The sequence below is a fragment of the Macrobrachium nipponense genome, chromosome 16 (assembly GCF_015104395.2).
Source record: "Macrobrachium nipponense isolate FS-2020 chromosome 16, ASM1510439v2, whole genome shotgun sequence".
NCBI classification, from domain to species: Eukaryota; Metazoa; Arthropoda; class Malacostraca; order Decapoda; family Palaemonidae; genus Macrobrachium; species Macrobrachium nipponense.
Genome location: NC_087209.1, coordinates 5,210,069 through 5,230,068, shown reverse-complemented (window position 1 = coordinate 5,230,068; position 20,000 = coordinate 5,210,069). Strand labels below are relative to the sequence as shown.

At 36.7% G+C, this 20,000-nt stretch overlaps 2 protein-coding genes across 6 annotated transcripts in view; both read right to left on the bottom strand.

The window, feature by feature from the left end:
* Positions 1 to 20,000, bottom strand: part of LOC135195549 (protein Fe65 homolog) — a 1,282,053-nt gene that overhangs the window by 1,149,217 nt on the left and 112,836 nt on the right. The window lies entirely within an intron of this gene.
* Positions 929 to 20,000, bottom strand: part of LOC135195251 (leucine-rich repeat and calponin homology domain-containing protein 2-like) — an 87,998-nt gene continuing 68,926 nt past the window's right edge. Inside the window, exon 2 of the mRNA XM_064221513.1 lies at positions 929 to 1,331. Coding sequence (XP_064077583.1) covers positions 929 to 1,331 — 403 coding nt within the window. The remainder of the gene's footprint in view (positions 1,332 to 20,000) is intronic.

The window sequence follows — 20,000 nt, the reverse complement described above, 5'->3', positions numbered from 1 at the left end:
GGTAACGAACCGTTGGAGAAATGGTGTTGGAGATTGATAGTCTGCTCTTTCAAATTTTGTCTCGATCTTGTTTGATATAGATGGTGTAAGCCAAGGTCCTTTAATATACTCGGAGAGGTCGGCGGTCATCAACGAGCGAAAATACGTTCCCTCTGCGCATGACGTCACGCTACGAACAGTCTCCTCCTCTGACAGCACTGACTCTGACAGGTATACGTAGTAACACGATGCACGGATAACTTTCCAAAAAAATACTTCTTAAGGTATAAATATTTTTATTTTGTTTTACTTAAAGTACAGATTTTCCTTAAAGCAGACCATACATCAAAGTTTCATAATAATCTGATGCTGCTAAACAATGAGTCATAGGGGTATAGAGGTACCTTTCAAGGTATGGATTACTAGAGGAAGTTGTCTTGGTACTAAATCCTACACAACGAGTTAAGGATTAACATAGAGAAAGTTGTTTTGGTACAATGAACTCTCATTTTAATCCCAACAGATGAACAGAACAAAGATGACAGTTTAATGGTGATGGAATTGAGATATGCATGAGTTTGTTTCCCACCGAGCCAGGTGTGGACCCCAAGAGGAAAAACTTTTGTTGTTTTCATGGTTTTTCTTACTGTACTACTGCAAGTCCTCTTTTTTTTTTTACTCATGTCGATAATGTTGTTGAGGTGCTGCATTCTAAAAAACACTGATATTTAGGCAAAAAGTTCCACAACCTCGTCAGGAACACCAGCAACAGCCGATTTCATCTCAGCAGCCATTGTTTTTATGCATTCCGTTCCTGGTCTAAGACCATAGCAATGAATTGCTGTAAACCTTTCTCAATAAATTTTTAGTTTAGAAAAAAAGTCGTCTGATGGTGCATAGAGTTTTCCTTCACTTATATAAAGGACCCATGTACCCTATATTTGGATATTTAAAGGAAAACTTTTTCACTTGCATATCCACCGATATATCTTAAGGACTCTTCCTCGATAACAGATCCCGTGGTGCCTCCTGATTTCTGACATTTAGCAAATTCTGTTTCCTCAGAGAACATTTCGTCATTCTTAAGATCCACATCAAATTCCAGGTCTCTAAAAATTATGTTTGTCATACATATTTCCAAGGCCAGTTCCCTGTCATGGAAAGATTTATCAGGTCCGTTTCCATCACGTCCAGATGATACCATTTCATGGGATAACGGGTCAAGGTTTTCATTTCCTTTATCGCAGTTTGCCTTATCGCTAACAAGTTCTATATCCTTACCTAGCAAAAAGTTTTTCAATCTGTATTTAAAATTAACTGCATTGGGATGATCATGAGAACCCCTCATCTGCCTAATGCATCCAAAAAAACTTTCAAGACAGTCTTGATTTAATCACCGTGTCATAATAAAAGAAATGTTATGACTGTTTTAGCATGTTATGTAGCCCAATCATTTAGTGGCAAGATAATATAAGCTTTTTTTGGAATTTGTAAAGGCAATTAAATTTTGGGTCTTTTACCCTCATTCCCAAAATAGCATCAACCATTTTTTGTAGAGCACTTTTCTGGCTATCCAAATTTATCCCAAATGCATAGTGGGCTTTTATGTCACCGAACATCATAGAGGAATTCATGACATTCGAACCATCATTCACTGTAGCTATAAAATCGGCAGTTTCCTTCCAATTGTGCTCTCTAGTAAGCCCCTTTCTCCTAAAAAATACAATGCCTTAGCACATGACTTTGAAAGTAGCTGTACAGCATACGTTACATGCTGTCTTTGTAAGCCACTTACATTGATATGTGTTTCATTAATCTTATATGCTAAGGCATACTGATACGGTTTTCATTAGCTTTTCACGGAAACGGGCATCAGATACACTATTTCCATTTTCCATAAGAAAACCGTGGTCCAGAAAATTATTTCTAATTAACTTTATCAAATGAGGAGCGTCAGCAAATATGAAGACATTCCTGTCAGCACATGGGTTTTTAAAAAAGACTTTCTCAGGGTTAAGGGGATCAATCCCGAATTCTTTCCAAACCCGCAAATTATTGAGTCCTTGCTTATGGCTCGTGCACATCTATCCTCTTCCTTTTCAGTACACTGCTACCTGGAAAGTGTGTTGCATTTCAGATTTTATGAAATCGCAACAATTCCTATACTTAAAGAACAAAAAACTGAATATTTTTTGTATATTAATGGTTACTTAAAGAGACGGCAGAGAACTTTAATTTGATAGTCTAATGTAATTTACTTTCGTAATCTAGGTGTCACAGACGGTAAAATATATTTTAGGAAAAATAGAGTCGAAGGGAAGAAATGTATCATGCAGGTTTTTGGCAAATTGCTCAACTTGTAACTTACCATTAGGTAAAAAAAAAAGGGATGGCACAGCCTCTTCCTTCAGTGCACGTTGATTTTTGGGTTTTTCAATTCCCAGGAGTCTGTACTTTCATATTTATCTGCATAGTCCTCTGCTTTAAAATGGACTCAACAAATTGAGCACGCTTCCAGTTAACATCGTCTGCGCGTTTGCAAGCATACATTTCTTCTTCGTTTTTTCTTCCTTTGGGAAACTAGAATATCGAATACCCATATTAATGGTCTTTTTGCTATTATTATGGCATCCAAATACAGCACAAACCGAAGGCATGGCTGCTGGAAGTTAATAAACGTGACAGAGATCAAGTAAGATACTTCGGTCAGGTCAAACCTCGGCTACGTCTCCGAAAATTGACGTCACAAAAGCTCCGCCCACATGCGCGTAGCTCACTGATGAGCGACCTCTCCGAGTATATTTAAAGGACCTTGGTTGTAAGCTGCGGTGGCCACAGTAATGTTGGTGATGATGGTGTTGATCTGATGGTGCTGGTGATGATAAATAATGGTGGTTGGCAGGTGGTGATGACAGACTTATGGTGATGAAAGTGTTTGCTTAGAATGGGAAAAAGCACTACTTGTGAAGAATATGTGATTTTAACAAACACTTTGATGAAGGTACAATCTGGTGGTGATGATGATGATGATGATGATGATGACAATTGGTGGTGATGTCGGTGTTAATCTGGTGGTGATAATGATGGCCGTTTAGGTGATGATGGACTGTTTCCGCCGTTGCTCCTGAAAAATGTAATGAAGATGGAGGAGGAAAAGGGAGGGAGGAAAAACAGGAAAGAGGGAAAAAAAAGAGGAGGAGGAAAGGAGTAGAAAAGAGGAGGGGAGGAAATTGAGGAAGAGGAAAAAGAGGATGAGGAGGAGGAAATAGAGGAAGAGTAAAAGGGGGAGGACGGAGGAAGAGGTAAAAATGAAAAGAGGAGGGGAGATGAAAAAAAAGGAAGAGGGGAGAGGATGATGAAAAAAGAGAGAGGAGGATTAGAAGAGGAAAAAAAGGAGGAGGAGGAGGAGGAAAAAGAGGAGGAGGAGGAGGAAATAGGAGGAGAGGAAAAGAGGTAGGGGAGAAGAAGAAAAAAAAGGAGAAAAAGAAAAAGAGGAGAGAGAGGAGGAGGTAGAAGATGCGAAGGAAAATGAGAGGAAGGAGAAGGAGGAGGAGGAGAGAGGATGGAGGGAGGAGTAGACGGAGAGGAGGAGAGCGAGGAGAGGAGGAGGGAGAGGAAAGAGAAAAAGAGGAAAAAAAGGTAGGAAGAAAAAGATAAGGAGGAGGGAAGAGGAAGACTGAAAACGGTTTTCCCCGAAAATCAATGACGAGAGAGAGAGAGAGAGAGAGAGAGAGAGAGAGAGAGAGAGAGAGAGGTCCGTTCAGATGATTTCCCTTCACGCGAAATTCGTATTACATCGGATAATATCAATTCTGGGGAAAAACCTCGTTTCCGACAAAATCCATTGAAATCGAATTTGCTCTCTCTCTCTCTCTCTCTCTCCTCTCTCTCTCTCTCTCTCTCTCTCTCTCTCTCAAGAAAAATTTTTTTTTTTTTTTTAAAGAAATGTCTCTCTGGACAGTCTAGTTACACAGCACTTTGCATTTTAATGCCTTTATGAAACTCTCTCTCTCTCTCTCTCTCTCTCTCTCTCTCTCTCTCTCTCTCAACACCAAAGAAGAGCTTTCCAAGGTGCCATATTTTGGCCTCGTTCAAGGATTAGATAAAAATGAATTGGCAGGAGATCTATGTTCTCATAACAAAATTTTGGATGAGGCTGCTAGCCCCTACCCGCTTATCTACTCTGGTTGAGACCCACTGGAATTGAATAATTACTAGATACATGATATGATATTTAAAGCTAGTTAAGCAGAATAGTGTCTTATATATATGTATACATATATATATATATATATATATATATATATATATATATATATATATATATATATATACATGTGTAAAAACGTGAAAAAAAATGAACAGCTATTTCAGTATTTTGAAAAAAGCATTTAATAGCCATTTCAGTATTTAAAAAAATGCACATAATAGCCATTTCAGTATTTTGAAAAAAAGCATTTAATAGCCATTTCAGTATTTAAAAAAATGCACATAATAGCCATTTCAGTATTTTGATAAAAAAAAAAGAGCATTCAATAGCCATTTCAGTATTTAAAAAAAAATTTAATAGCCATTTCAGTATTTTGAAAAAAAGCATTTAATAGCCATTTCAATATTTTGAAAAAAAAAACACTTAATAGCCATTTCAGTGTTTAAAAAAAATTTAATAGACATTTCAGTATTTTGAAAAAAAGAGCATTTAATAGAAAAACCATTTAATAGCATTTCGGTATTTTGACAAAAAAGCATTTAATAGCCATTTCACTACTTTGACACTTAATAATAAGAGGAGGCTTAAAAAAATTGTATACAAAAGAAACTAGAATTATAAACCACCCTTTAAAAAAATAAATAAATAAAATAAAAACTCCAGGACACCATTCACCTTTCACTGTGCCTGGAAGCCCACAGGCGCCTGAACCTGGAAACTACGAGGCAATAAGATAACCCAACCTTCTCCTCATCTTCTTATTAAATATGGCGCTAAGGAAATCAGAATCTTCTTCTTCGGATCTCGGGAAAAAGATTGAAAACGAATATCGGAGGATTTGATGTCGAAGAAAGGATCGCCCATCTTGCGCATACAGTCCTCTCCTACGACTTCCTTTATCCTTCAGCGATATCCTGCGCTTCCTTTCTCAGGATTATGCCGGGGAGGATTCAAAGGATTATTCACTCTGCTGGGATATGGATGGGGGTAAGCAGTTGCTTGCTACGGATCTACGTACACAAAAAATTAAATTAAATTCAACCATTATGCTTCATGTTCTGGTTCTTGATAACCCTACCTTTGGACAGAAATGCTTAATTACAGAGAGAGAGAGAGAGAGAGAGAGAGAGAGAGAGAGAGAGAGAGAGAGAGAGAGAGAGAGAGAGAGAATTGGTCAGCTAGTTTAAACTGCATCTCTTTAAGTGAGAGAGAGAGAGAGCCGAGAGAGACCTTACCTTACCTTACAGACCTTACATCTTGTTCGTTTTGCCACCCAGGTCCCTCAGTGTGAGGCACCTCTAATGTCTACCAGAGAGTTGCTAGTACATCTTCCGGTATATTTGCATCTTCAATCTTGGATGGTCTGGGATGCAGTTTAGATATTTGTCGAGCTTATTCTTAAACACATCTACGCTCATCCTGATATATTCCTCAGATGAGCTGGCAACGCATTGAATAGACGCTGCATTATCGATGCTGGTGCGTAGTGGATTAATGTCCTGTGTGCTTTCTCCTTATTTTTCCTGGTATAGTTTTGGGCACTATTAATCTACCTCTGCTTGCTCTTTGTCTGATATTTTTAGTTCCTATGATATTTTCTGCTATTCCTTCTATCTGTTTCCATGAACCTGAATTATCATGTAGCGTTTATCTTCTCCTTTCTAGACTATATTTTAATTTTAAAGAATTGTAGTCTTTACCCAGTAGTCTAGGTCCTTAACTTCTTCTATTCTAGCTGTAAAGGACCTTTGTACACTCTCTATTTGTGCAATATCCTTGATAGTGTGGGTACCATATCATATTGCAATATTCAAGTGGACTACGAACATATGTTTTATAAAGCATAATCATGTGTTCAGCTTTTTCTTGTTTTGAAGTGCCGTAACAACATTCCCATTTTTGCTTTACATTTTGCCAACAGAGTTGCTATTTGATCATTGCATAACATGTTCCTATTCATCATACACCAAGGTCTTTAACTGCTTCCTTATTTGTGATGGTCTCATTATTAGGTCCCTTATATGCATATAGCTTTCTTTCTGTCTCCATAATTTATTGATTCAAATTTATCAGAGTTAAATACCATCCTATTACCTCTGCCAGCAATCATATACTTTGTTAAGGTCTGGTTGTAGAGCGTTTCCTATCTTCATCCACAAGTAATTTCTCTACTTATTCTTGTGTCATCTGCGAAACTACTCACTACCGAATCCTAACATTATTGTCTATGTCTTCAATCATAATAACAACAGTATTGCAGCTAACACCGTACCTTGCGGCACACCGGATATTACTTGGCTTCATCCGATTTCTCGTCGTTTGCAATAACTATCTGTTTTCTGTTGTGTAAAAATTCTTTTAACCATCTTCCTACTTTATCCACGATATGTGTTTTCTAATTTTCTTCGCTAATATATTATGGTCTACTTTATCAAAAGCTTTTGCAAAGTCTAAATAAACCACATCTGTTTCATTTCCGCTTTCATATTTTTTAATATGTTCTCACGGTGGACTAACAGTTGGGTTTGTGTACTTTTTCCGGGTACGAAACCATGTTGTCCTTTATTAAACAAATTATTTTTTATTCAATGTTTCATAATATTTTTCTTCATTACCCTTTCATACACTTTCATAATATGTGATGTTAGACTCACAGGCCTATAATTACTTGCCTCTAGTCTTGATCCACTTTTGAAAGTAGGGGTAATATATGCTAATTTGTGCTCATCATAAATCTTGCCTGTATCTACACTTTGTGTTAATAATATTGCAAGTGGCTTTGCGATAGAATGAACTACTTCTTTAACAAAATAGCAGGAATTCCATCAGGCCCTGCAGCAGCTCCATTTTTAATTTCATTAATAGCCTGCACAATTCAGCTTCATTAATATCTATGTCAGCTAAATATTCACTATTTTCATCCCTTACTTCTATATCATTATCTTCATTATCTATTCTAGGGGTGAATTCTCTCTTATATCGTTCTGCCAGTATGTTGCAAATTTCCTTTTTTTCATTCGTTAATCTCCCTTCAATTCTCAGAGGGCCTATTTCTATTCTTCTTTTATTCATCTTCTTCGCATATGAGTATAATAGTTTGGGGTTTTGCTTGATATTTAATAGGGTTTTTTCTTCCAAGTCCCGTTTGTTTTTCATTTTCTTTTGATTGTATAATCTTTTGTTCTCTGCATTTTCTATCTTACTTTTTAGTTCTATAACTTTCCATGCATTTTTTTCTTTTGCAAGACCTTTTTTCCACTTTCTGATTTTCTGGAACAAGATCTTCTGTCTCTGGTATGCATGAAATGATGTTTACTTTTCTTCTTCGGTATATATTTTTCCACTATTTTCTCCAATATTTTATATAATATCTCCGTATTTACCCTTATGTCATCACTTACGAAAATGTTATCCCAATCTTTGTTTAATTCTTCATTAATTTCTGACCATTTTATATTTTTACTGTAGAAGTTGTATTTTCCATATCCTTCCCACTTTTTCATTTCTTGCTTATCTCTATTTTCACTTGCTTTGGAATGAACTGTTAATTCTATGACATTATGGTCTGAAATACTCGCATTATAAACTATTATTTCTTTAACATAATTCATCTCGTTCACAAATACTAGGTCTAAGTATTTTCCTTTCTGTTGGCAGGTGATTTATTTGTTGAATGTTGTATTCTAGTAGCATATCTAATAGCTTTTCAAATTGCCTCTTATCTTCTGCACTACTACTTACTCTCTTTTTTATATGTATAAGTACAACCACAATCTCCTATTCGTTCTTTCCATTCTACGAAAGGAAAATTGAAGTCACCAGATAGGAGAATAGTCCAGTCTTGTGATTTCTACATATATCATCCAATTTTTCAATTATTAAGTCAAACTCTTTAGTATTAGGAGGTCTATATATTACTATGTTCATCAATTTTTCAGATTCAAATTCTACCGCTATTAGTTCACATTGAGTTACTTATATTTCTCATATATTTTTCCTTGTTTTTTGTCTTTCCCATATATTGCGGTTCCCCCTTGATTCCTATTTTTTGTTTTTCTATCTGATCTATAAGTTTGTGAACCCTTTTATTTTGATCATCATTCCCACGTCTCTTGGGAATACCAGGTTTCACTTATATTCATTATACTATTTTCTTTTCATTTTGGTTAGTTCTTCTAAGTATCTATTTTTCTTTTTGAGTTACTCGTAACTAAACCTGCGCATTCATCACTATGATGGTTTGCGTGTTTCTCCTTCATTTAATACTGGTAGTAATAAGGATTTTCCCATGTCTCTTTCTGTTCTGGTATGTTGTTCTTTTTTCATTTCCAGAAATTCTGACATTAAAAAATCCAACTTTTCCATAATATTTGATCTTCCTTCATCATAATTATTCATTTTGTGTCTGAATCTGCAATTTTCTCCGTTTCTGCAATATCCTCTTGCATAATAAATACAGTTATTATCTCTTGAGTAGAATTTCGGAGCTGATGCTTTGAAATTTTTTGCTGACACCTCTGCATATCTCATTGGTGGTTTGCTTTTCTCTTTTACCTGATATTCTTGATTTCTCTCTTTATTTGTTTCTTTCTTATTTTTGGATTTTATTACTGGTGGAGGAGAGAGAGAGAGAGAGAGAGAGAGAGAGAGAGAGAGAGAGAATTGTTCAGCTAGTTTAAACTGCATCTCTTCAAGTGAGAGAGAGAGAGAGAGAGAGAGAGAGAGAGAAAAAAAAAATGCTTCAGCTGAAGTAAACAGCACCTTTTCTCAGGAGGACGGAAAACTTGCAAACTAAAATGAACTGCACCTCATTCTGAAAGAGAGAGAGAGAGAGAGAGAGAGAGAGAGAGAGAGAGAGAGAGATTCTTCAGCCCACATAAACTGCACCGCCTTTAAATCCGGGATCAGGCCCAACAGAATCCGGGGAGGTTGTAATCTAACGGAAAATAAGTTCACGTCCACATGGGAGAACGGAGAGAGAGAACTCGGCAATTTGTTCGGGACTGAGCTCCTTATTTATGGGTGCACTGAATTTGGAACTCCTCCACCTTGCCCCCATCCCCTCTTTCCCTCCCTCATACCACTAACTACCACCAACCCCCCCCCCCCATCCCGAGGAACAAAACGCTTGCCAATAAAACCTCCAAGCATTTGCTTGCAGCTCGAACTTTTTTTTTCCCTTGCTCTCTTTCAAGCGGGATATGACGGGACGGCTCTCTCTCTTCTCTCTCTAATATATATCTATATATATATATATATAGATATATATATATATATATATATATATATATATATATATATCTATATAATAAAAGGACCCATAAAAACACCAAAATGTAGAGAGAAAAGTACTATATTTCAGAGACTGCTGTCTCTCTCTTCAGGTATATGAATGAGAAAAGTTTACAGAAAAGGTGGTATTTATACAAGAGATTCGTCCACAAGGTAAGCCAATTTAGGTCACCCCCGTGATAACTCCTTCCTTTAATCTTCTTAAGCGTTGTTGAATGAACCACTGCGTTAGATGTTTATAATAAGTAGATCCGACAAAGACGGCAAAATTGTAATAATGGACAAAGACTTCTACCTCGACAAATCAACCAGCTCCTTAGCGACACAAATACTTACGAAAAAACTGACGAAAATAAATCCCCTCCAGAACGTTCCCACAGAATTTTTCGGAAAGTAAGATTAATTGGCAAAGACAAAAGAGTATTGAAACTATTAGAGAAATTTAAAAGTAATTAATCCTAAATTACCCTACTTTTATGGTCTTCCCAAAACTCACAAAGACAATCTTCCATTCAGACCCATCGTTTCATGCGCCGGAGCTTTCAATTACAAAATTTCTAAATGGTTAGCTGGCCTCCTTTCTCCTTTTTTAGGCACTTTCTCCCAGTCACATCAAACTCGGGAAGACTTTTGTCACAATTCAGAGAAGCACATATACCACTTCACAACATAAACTTTTAAGCCTTGACGTAGACTCCCTATTCACAAAAGTACCAGTACAGGACGTTCTTCAGTTTTTAAGGGAAAAATTATCCCCCTATTCAGATCATTTCCCTTTTGGCACTGACAAAATAATAAAGTTAGTTGAATTATGTGCATCTAATAACGTATTTTCATTCGGGGAATCATTCTACAAGCAAAAATTCGGGTGTAGTATGGGCAGTCCTTTAAGTCCTATTTTAGCCAATCTGTACATGGAATACTTTGAAACTACAGTAATAAATGCAATAAAACCCAAAAACATGCTGTGGATGAGATACGTGGATGACATACTAACATTTGGGATAATAATTGTGGGGTAATTTTTAATGAATTCCTCTCAAATTAAACGCATTAGTGCCCAGCATCAAATTTAAAGTTGAATGGGAAACAGACAACAAAATTCCTTTTCTCGATGTTTTAATAATCAGAGACACGACAGAATACAATTTACCATATACAGAAGCCAACGTTCTCACTTTCATATATTCACTACTTTAGCTATCATGACAATACTATCAAGATAAGTCTAGCTAGCAACCTATTCTTAAGAGCTTACGAATTTGTTCCCCAAGATTTCCTGGAAAAAGGAATTTGAACTAATTCGCAGCAACTTTCATCTTTAAAGTATCCTGACCATATAATTGAGAAAGCAATTCAAAAAGCAAACGTAATTTTCTACCGACCCCCTAAAGACAAGACCAGAGACACACCCAACAATAAAATAAAAATTCCCCACCTGGAGACGATTAAGAGAGTAACTCACACCCTTGGGAAATCCAACCTTTTTTTTGCATTTACCTACCCAAATACCTTAGCCAAATCCCTGATTAACGTCCAACAAAAGACATCGCCCAAAGACTCTGGGGTATATGATCCCATGCCAGGACTGTGACCAAATCTTACATCGGATTTACAGGTAAATCACTTCCCCAGAGATTAATACAACACAAACGGTCAGTTAGGTATGGACAACAGAACTCGGCTATTTTCAATCATATAAATGAACATAACCATAGAATAAACTGGAATATGTCACGTGTAATTTATAGCAGCAACTGCCGGTACAAGAGTCAAATGATGGAATCGGCCTTAATAAAAGAGAAGCAGGTAATGAACATCTCAAAAGGGAATTGGACCTCGGACATCGTCGACGCAGTGTTCATTCAAACAACGCTAAAGAAGATTAAAGGAAGATTATCAGCGGGGGGTGACCTAAATTGGTTATTACTTGTGGACGAATCTCTTGGTATAAATACCACCTTTTCTGTAAACTTTTCTCATTCATATACCTGAAAGAGAGAGACAGCAGTCTCTGAAATATAGTACTTTTCTCTCTACATTTGGTGTTTTTATGGGCTCCTTTTATTAGATGGAATTCTGTTGTTACAGAACACTTTTACCAGTCATATATCTATATACATATCTGTATATATGTATATATATATATATATATATATAGTATATATAGATATATATATATGTATAGATACATATATATATATATATATATATATATATATATATATATATATATATATCTATATACACACACAACACACCACACACACATATATATATATAGATATATATACATATATATCTATACATATATATATCATATGTATATATATATATATGTGTGTGTGTGTGTGTGTGTGTATGTATGTATATATAATATATATTATATATAGATACTTGCATTTAAGCAGGAATGTGCCGGGAATCTCTCTCTCTCTCTCTCTCTCTCTCTCTCTCTCTCTCTCTCTCTCTCTCTCTCAGTTTAGCTTAACAAATGATTCGTATTCATATTTTAGACAGAAAAGAAACAAAGAAACAAAGTGAGCACTAGAAAGAGCAAGAGAAGTTAGCAAAATATATCTGAAAATCTATTTTATTTTTTTTTATCATACACTATCTATGAGATATCTTACAAAGAAAATATCACATAAAATGCATCAAACCAAGTAAAAAAACTGTCAAAGAATGAGTAAAAGCTTACAAAAGCTGTAAACTGTGACATTTACGTAGATATCAAGGTCTTGATAAATACCAGCTGCTAGATAAAGGAAAATGGTTTGACAGATAAACTTACTTAACATTAAATTCATTTCAAGAATATGCAGATTTATTTCTGACCATGGAAATGCTTTTTCATTTCTAAGCCCATGATTACACTTTGGCTTTCCTGGTTTACCAGCGAAACAGAAATATACACACAGTATTAATACATACATACATACATAAATATAACATTTACACACACATGTATATATATATATATATATATATATATATATATATATATATATATATATATATGAAAAATACACTATTTCAAAGCCAAAATTTTCCAGAATATCGTTATAATGAAATAATACTATTCTCCTTACATTAATAGCCAAGAATGACAAAAAACCTCCACTGAGACCTAATAATTGTAAAACGTAAGTTACTTTCCTGAATTACACAAAAATAATGAACAAAATACAATAATTATGTTAAACTCCACCAATCAGAAAGCTCATAAGTTTACTCGTACTGTACAATACATAGAATCAGTTACATTAATCCCATTTCAATAGAAATTATTTTTATAAAGTTTTGAATTAAAATTGAATAAATCGATGTACCAAATACTTCTGCAAACCCAAGCAGTGGCCGAGAGAGAGAGAGAGAGAGAGAGAGAGAGAGAGAGAGAGAGAGAGAGAGAGAGAGAGAGACCTTGGTACAAGTTCCTTAAAGACGCAGCCTTAATAGCTCCGAGGCATGCCGGCAGGAAATTGCATCATAAATAGGAAAGAATCCCACACGCCCCCCTTTACTGATTCCAACCCCTCTTCCCCCACCCCCCCATCCCCCACTCCCCTCCCCTTATCAACTCTTCCCCCTTACCCCCATCTCCAATCCCACTACCGTTCTCCCTGCCTAACAACCAAATTGCAGAATGTCCCACCAACACCACCTCCCTTCCACAACAAATAAACCCCTTCCCAACAAATTCCCCTTCTCCAACAAATCTACCCCATCTCCTACAAATTCTCCACCCCCCAACAAATCCACCCCATCTCCCCAACAAATAAAACCCCATTCCAACAAACTCTCCTTCGCCAACAAATCTGCCCCATTCTCCAACAGATTCGCCCCTCCTCCAACAAATTCTCCACTCCCCAACAAATCCACCCCTTTCCCTAGCAAAATCTCCCCACCCCAACAAACCTCACCCTCTCTTCCAACAAATTTATCCCTTCCCAAAACACTTCTCTCCCACCAACAAATCCCCCGCCTCCCCACCTTCCCCATCCCAAAATGATCCTCCACGCGACCATCTCGCCTCCCAAATTTAAATTGGCCCATCTGCCCCCGCCCACCCGCCAGTCCAGTCGGCTGGCTGACTGCCACTCCTTTCTCCTCTAACCGTGCAGGCAACGACGAGGCCTAATTCTCTCATTTCCTAAAGCTAAAAGGGACACAAGTCCGTGCATTTACTATCATTTAAATGTAATTCTGATTCTAATATTATCATAAATAGCCAGACTACCGGACTTCCTTGCAATATTCTGATATTGAAGAGGAAAAACAATTAGTATATTATTATGATGTTCGTGACAGTAATCAAGCAGGTTTCTGGTTCGAAACCATTGTCACAATCAAGCAGGTTTCTGATTCGAGACCGCTTTCTGCACACGAAGAAATAAGCGTATATTATTCATGATTACAAAGCAATGTTCTTTGCTCGTTTTAAAATGGCCTCATAAAAATCATAACAAATAAATATATATATATATATATATATTATATATATATATATACATAAATCATACATACTGATGTATGCATATATATATATATATATATATATATATATATATACATAAATTCATACATACTGATGTATGCACTATATATATATATATATATATATATATATATATATATATATATATATACTATATGTGCAATATTATAATAATAATAATAAAAGGAGTCCACAAAACGCTAAAATATAAAAAGGAAGTACCAGACTTTCTGTGTTTTGGCGTATTTATGGGCTCCTTTTATTAGATGGAATTCTGGTGTAACAGAACATTTTTACCAATCATGATATATATATATATATATATATATATATATATATATATATATATATATATATAAATATATATATATATATAATTGTTCAAATACTACATAACAACGTGTTCATAAATGCATTTGAGGTGGCCACAGTGTTTCTACCAAAGTACATATTATAATTTCCAGTCAGTTTGTCTATTTTCAACAGAAATGAGTATGCTAATAGTTACGGAAATTGTGTGTCAATGGCTTCTATAGTTTTCGTGGGGTGGTCACCCATCCATGCAACGACCATAATTAACAAAACTTTTACACAACAGATCAAGTAACATTTCCAACAATGATACAAAATAGATCATTAAAACTTCGTTATGGCCAACTGATAATTTTCACAAACCTAAATACTTTCGGTTTTTTACTTTTCTGAATTTTCTATTTAAAAAAATTAATAATTAAAAGAAAAATACACTTTTTTTCATTTGAAAAAAGTCACTTTTTCATTTTAAAAAGTCTTTTTTCACTAAAAAAAAAAAAAAAAAAAAAGTCTTAATTTAAAAAATCACTTTTTTAATTTAAAAAGTCACTTTTTTCATTTAAAATGTCACCCTTTTCATTTTAAAAAAGTTTTTTTAATTTAAAAAAAAAGACTTTTTTTCCATTTTGAAAAGTCACTTTTTCATTTAATAAAGTCACTTTTTCATAGAAAATATTAATTATTGTAGTAAAAAAAATAGCCCCTTTTTCATAAAAAAAAAGTCGTTTTTAATTTAAAAATATTTTTATCAGAAAAAACGTTTTCATTTTAAAAAATCGCTTTTTTAATTTCAAAACATAATTCTTTTCATTTTAAAAAACCGTCACTTTTTTCATTTTAAAAAGCCACTTTTTCATAAAAAAAAAGTTTTTTTTTAAAATTTTTTTTTTTTCATTTTAAAAATCCCTTTTTCATTAAAAAGAAAAAAAAAGTCCAGCACCGCTCCTTAATATTCTTAGAAATTCCCGGGAGATTTAATTCTTCGTAGTCGCCTTCGTTTCTTTTTCTCCCGAAAATTACAAGTTCATATCAGCAACAGTTTTAATCTTCTTGGAAACTTTCGTCGTGCTCGCTCGAAGTATTGGCGATTCTCTTCTGAGAGAGAGAGAGAGAGAGAGAGAGAGAGAGAGAGAGAGAGAGAGAGAGAGAGAGAGAGTCTTCGCCCAACGTAAACTTCAAGTCTTACAGGACAGAAAGACTTTCAAACTAAAATAAATTACATATTTTTCTGTGAGAGAGAGAGAGAGAGAGAGAGAGAGAGAGAGAGAGAGAGAGAGAGAGAGAGAGAAGCACATTCAGAACCCGCTGTTGCATGACAAACTGCAAATGCTGGTATTACACATTTGCAACGTTAATCAAATAAATGGTAAGAAATAAAATACGAACCCCGGGTGGTTTTTCTTCTTTTTTTTTTTATCGCGCGAATCTTTGCGCTGACAAACGGCCGGGTTCTGTATGTGACAGAGTTCGGCGAAATAAATATATGACTCTATTGCGACGGCTATAAAAGTTTCCCGGATTGAATATATCGCAAGAGGACATTAACTTCAAAAAAAAAAAAAAAAAAAAAAAACACGAACTGGCAACCCCACCGAGACACAAGGAGGAAGGGGGTGGGGAGGTATAAGGAATAAATAGTGGACGTCTACTTATACTGCAGGGAGGGGAAGAAAAGCCAGGGGTAGTGGGAGGTATACATACAGAAAGAGGGAGAAGTAGGGGGGAGTTACACATACAGAAAGAGGGAGGGGTAGGGGGAGGTATACATACAGAAAGTGGGAGGAATAGGGGAGATATACATACAGAAAGAGGAAGGAGTAGGGCGAGGTATACCTACAGAAAGAGGGAGTAGGGGGAGGTATACATACAGAAAGAGGGAGTAATGGAAGATGTACAGAAAGAGGGAGGAGTAGGAGGAGGTATAAATACAGAAAGAGGGAGGAGTAGGGAAGGTATACATACAGGAAGAGGGAAGACTAGGGAAGGTATACACGCAGAAAGAGGAAGAGTAGGGGGAGATATACATGGAGGAATAGGGGGAGGTATACATACAAGAGGGAGAGGGAGAGAAGGGGGAAGGGGGAAGTGAGAAGTGAGTAGGGGGACGGCTCCAGACTCAAATGGGGGGGGGGGGAGGGTTATGCACGCATTAGGGGGGATACCCCAAAGTGGAATGGATGGGATGGTAACAACATACGAATAGTGTACGCAAAAAAATAGTGGAGAGAGAGAAGGAGAGAGACGAGAGGAGAGAGAGAGAGAGAGATGCTTAAAGAAGGGAAGGCACAAAGTGGAATGGCGGGTGAATGTCAAAACTAAAAAATAGATTAAAATAAAATAAAACATTCAATGAAGGGGAAACAGACGGTGGGGGGGGTTGGGGTAGAAATATGCACGAGAGAGAGAGAGAGAGAGATGAGACGAGAGAGAGAGAGAGAGAGACCTACATGCCTTTGAAACTTGGGGGCCGTTTCAGCTCTCCCTTTCATCGGGAACTGCCCATCAACGTCAAAACCAAAGTATAAAAATAGAAAAATAAAATCGCCACCCAATACATATTGCAAGTGATGATTTTATGCTTGGTTGTTCTTCATTGAAGGCCGTTTCAGTCACGCGGAGGCTGACGACGGGCTGGCCTAATTACAAAAGAGAGAGAGAGAGAGAGAGAGAGAGAGAGAGAGAGAGAGATAGAATAACTTAATGTACTTAAGAAACACTAAAGCAAGACGATCAGCTAAATTGAACAGCAACATAATCAACATAAAACTGCACCTCAAGAAGACAAAAGTTCTCTCTCTCTCTCTCTCTCTCTCTCTCTCTCTCTCTCTCTCTCTCTCTCCTCTTCCTCTTCTTCTTCTTCTTCTTAAGAATCTTCGCCATTATTTCATAACACTTCATCCTTTATCTCATAACCTCTATTCCTTCCGTTGGACGGTACTCTCTCTCTCTCTCTTCTCTCTCTCTCTCTCTCTCTCTCTCTCTCCAATTCCTTTTATGAGTATTTACATCCAGACCCTCTTTTTTTTTTTCCATGCTCGCACGTCCATTGCAGTTTCGTACAGCATTCAAAGTTCGTTTGCGTTCCAGACCCCGAGTCCATTTCCCTGGATCCATTTCCAGGTCGACCGATCCGGTACCATTTGAACTCAGCTGTTGGGATTAACATACATTCTCTCTCTCTCTCTCTCTCTCTCTCTCTCTCTCTCTCTCTCTCTCTCTCTCATCATCATCATCATTATCAGCTTCACCTTCATTTCATTACACTTCTTCCTTTTCCTAACAAGCTATTGCTTTCGTCGCACGGTATGCTCTCTCTCTCTCTCTCTCTCTCTCTCTCTCTCTCTCTCTCTCTCTCTCTCTCTCTCTTTAAAATACAATACAAAATAAATTATTACATATACAAAAATCATATCTCATTAAAATAACCAGATTCTTTATAACTCCATGACAGTTAAAAAAATGTCTCCGCCTCGTGCACCCAGAGCGGAGATTGTTAATGTAAAACAATCTCCTCTCTGGATCCTCAGAGAAGTAAGGAAAATGTAACGACCTCATGAACACAATTCAAAGCGAACAAAGAATAAAGATAAAAGTCGTACTCTCGCACCTCCTTCCGGGTTAATGAAAACAGCGGCACTTTTCACCACAAGGTCGTGTGTGTGTGTGTGTGTGTCTGTATATGCGACTCAACAGGGTCGACAAAAACAGCAATAGTCGGTAACTGCCACCATCCATTTGAGTGGAAGGATATTGTAGGCTCCTTACGCCCGTGGGATGTGAACCCCCATGGGATGGGGGGGGGGGGGGAAGGGGGGGGGAATACAGAGTAGGGGTAGCGGGGAGGGGACGGCAATTTTCCTTGGCAAGCGATAATCCTTCTCGTTCTCCACAAACGATATCGCCCTTGTCAGAGAAGCAAAGCAAGAATGCTTGCAGGAGCGCATACGACAGGAGGTGGCGTTCTATTGGGTTGGATTGGGACATCAGGTACAATACAGCATCATAATAAAACGGCACCGAAACACTTAATCCCCTAGATGAAAAAAATAAAAAAAGGAAAAAAAAAGACGCAATGAACGGCATTCTCTCAGACGTGTCATTTTGAAAGTAGATTAAGAAATACGCACAAAATGTTATTATAACCACACCGACAGGATCCTCAACCATTCAAATAACATATACACAATTTGAATTACATCATCATCATAAGTTAATAAATAAAAGCCTGCAGGACTGGACACACAATTTCAGCTCATCCTACTGCATCGATTAAACTCTTAAAGACCTGCTATATCGTAATACACTTCGGGAGAGGCAAAGATTTGCCCAAACGGATACTTTCGAACAGGATAAAACGAATGTCACTCAAAACGTGGTACGGAGATAAGAAAAGAAATGTACTTTTTGGAGTTGTTGAATGCCCATGAAGCTGCTCATGGTTAAGGCGCAAGAAGGCTGAAAGGTTTGGTCATGTCATGAGGAGAGAAGATGAACACGTACGTAAGAGGGTTATGAACACGAAGGTGGAGGGCAGAATAGGGAGGAGAAGGAAGGCCAAAGTTCAGGTGGAAAGATAAATTATTGAATGACATGAAGCAAAAGGGTCTAAGAGAACAAGGTGTACAGGACAGAGGAAGATGGAGAAGGCTGACTAGAAACAGCGACCCCATATAGAAATGGGAAAAGCTGAAGGCAAAGAAGAAGTTGAATGCCCATTTAAGCAACGCTATTCACCCTGCAGAGATCTTGCAATAGCAAGCAGAGGTATACAGAGCATAGTATGCAGGGTAGCGCATGAGAGTATAAGTTAAGTATATCTTAGTTTAACCATACCACTGAGCTGATTAACAACAGCTCTCTCTTGGCTGGCCTGAAGGATTAGATATTTTTACGTGGCTAGGAACTAACGGGTTGCCTAGCAACGGGACCTACGGCTTATTGTGGGATCTGAACCGCACTATATCGCATGAGAGTAAGAACCTCATATTTGTATTGCAGCATTGTATATGGATGTATGTGAAAGTACAACACAAACACTTAGCGGTATTGTATAAACAAATCGTCACTGTATAAACATTCAACATCGCAAAAACATGAAGAATATTGCATGAACATATGTAAATACCACCTACGCAATTAGAAACATAATATAACAACATCTTCCTAATTATGGATAATCAACTCCTTTTAGTTCAGATTATCCTGGCCTTATGCCAGCATGGACTCGTACTTTTGGAGCAGCCCATAACAAACAAAAAAAAAATGTATGAATAACAAAGTGGAACAATGCAAACACGCACTTACTGCATAAACACAAACAACCGCACCGTAAATATTGATAACCAATCCAAACATTTACAAACCCCCGCCCATGCAATATGCAATCCAATGCAGTGAATGCACGTTTATAGGCAACGCGCAAACAAAAATTGGTAAGTGAATTAATGGTAATCCCTTTAAAAGCGCGAACATAAAAGGGACCGAGCGTATAATATTTCGCATTAGTAATATCGTAACGGAGATAAATAACTCGATAATTCACTTTCAGAATTTCGCTTCGGCAATTGGACGCGTTATCGATGTAGCTTCCTCTTAAAAACTAGACATTTTAACGGGGAGAAACTAGAAGGGGAAATAAACAGATAGACTTTTTATTTCGTAATTCAAATTCAAAACTTTATTCATATGAATACAATTAGTTAAAAACTA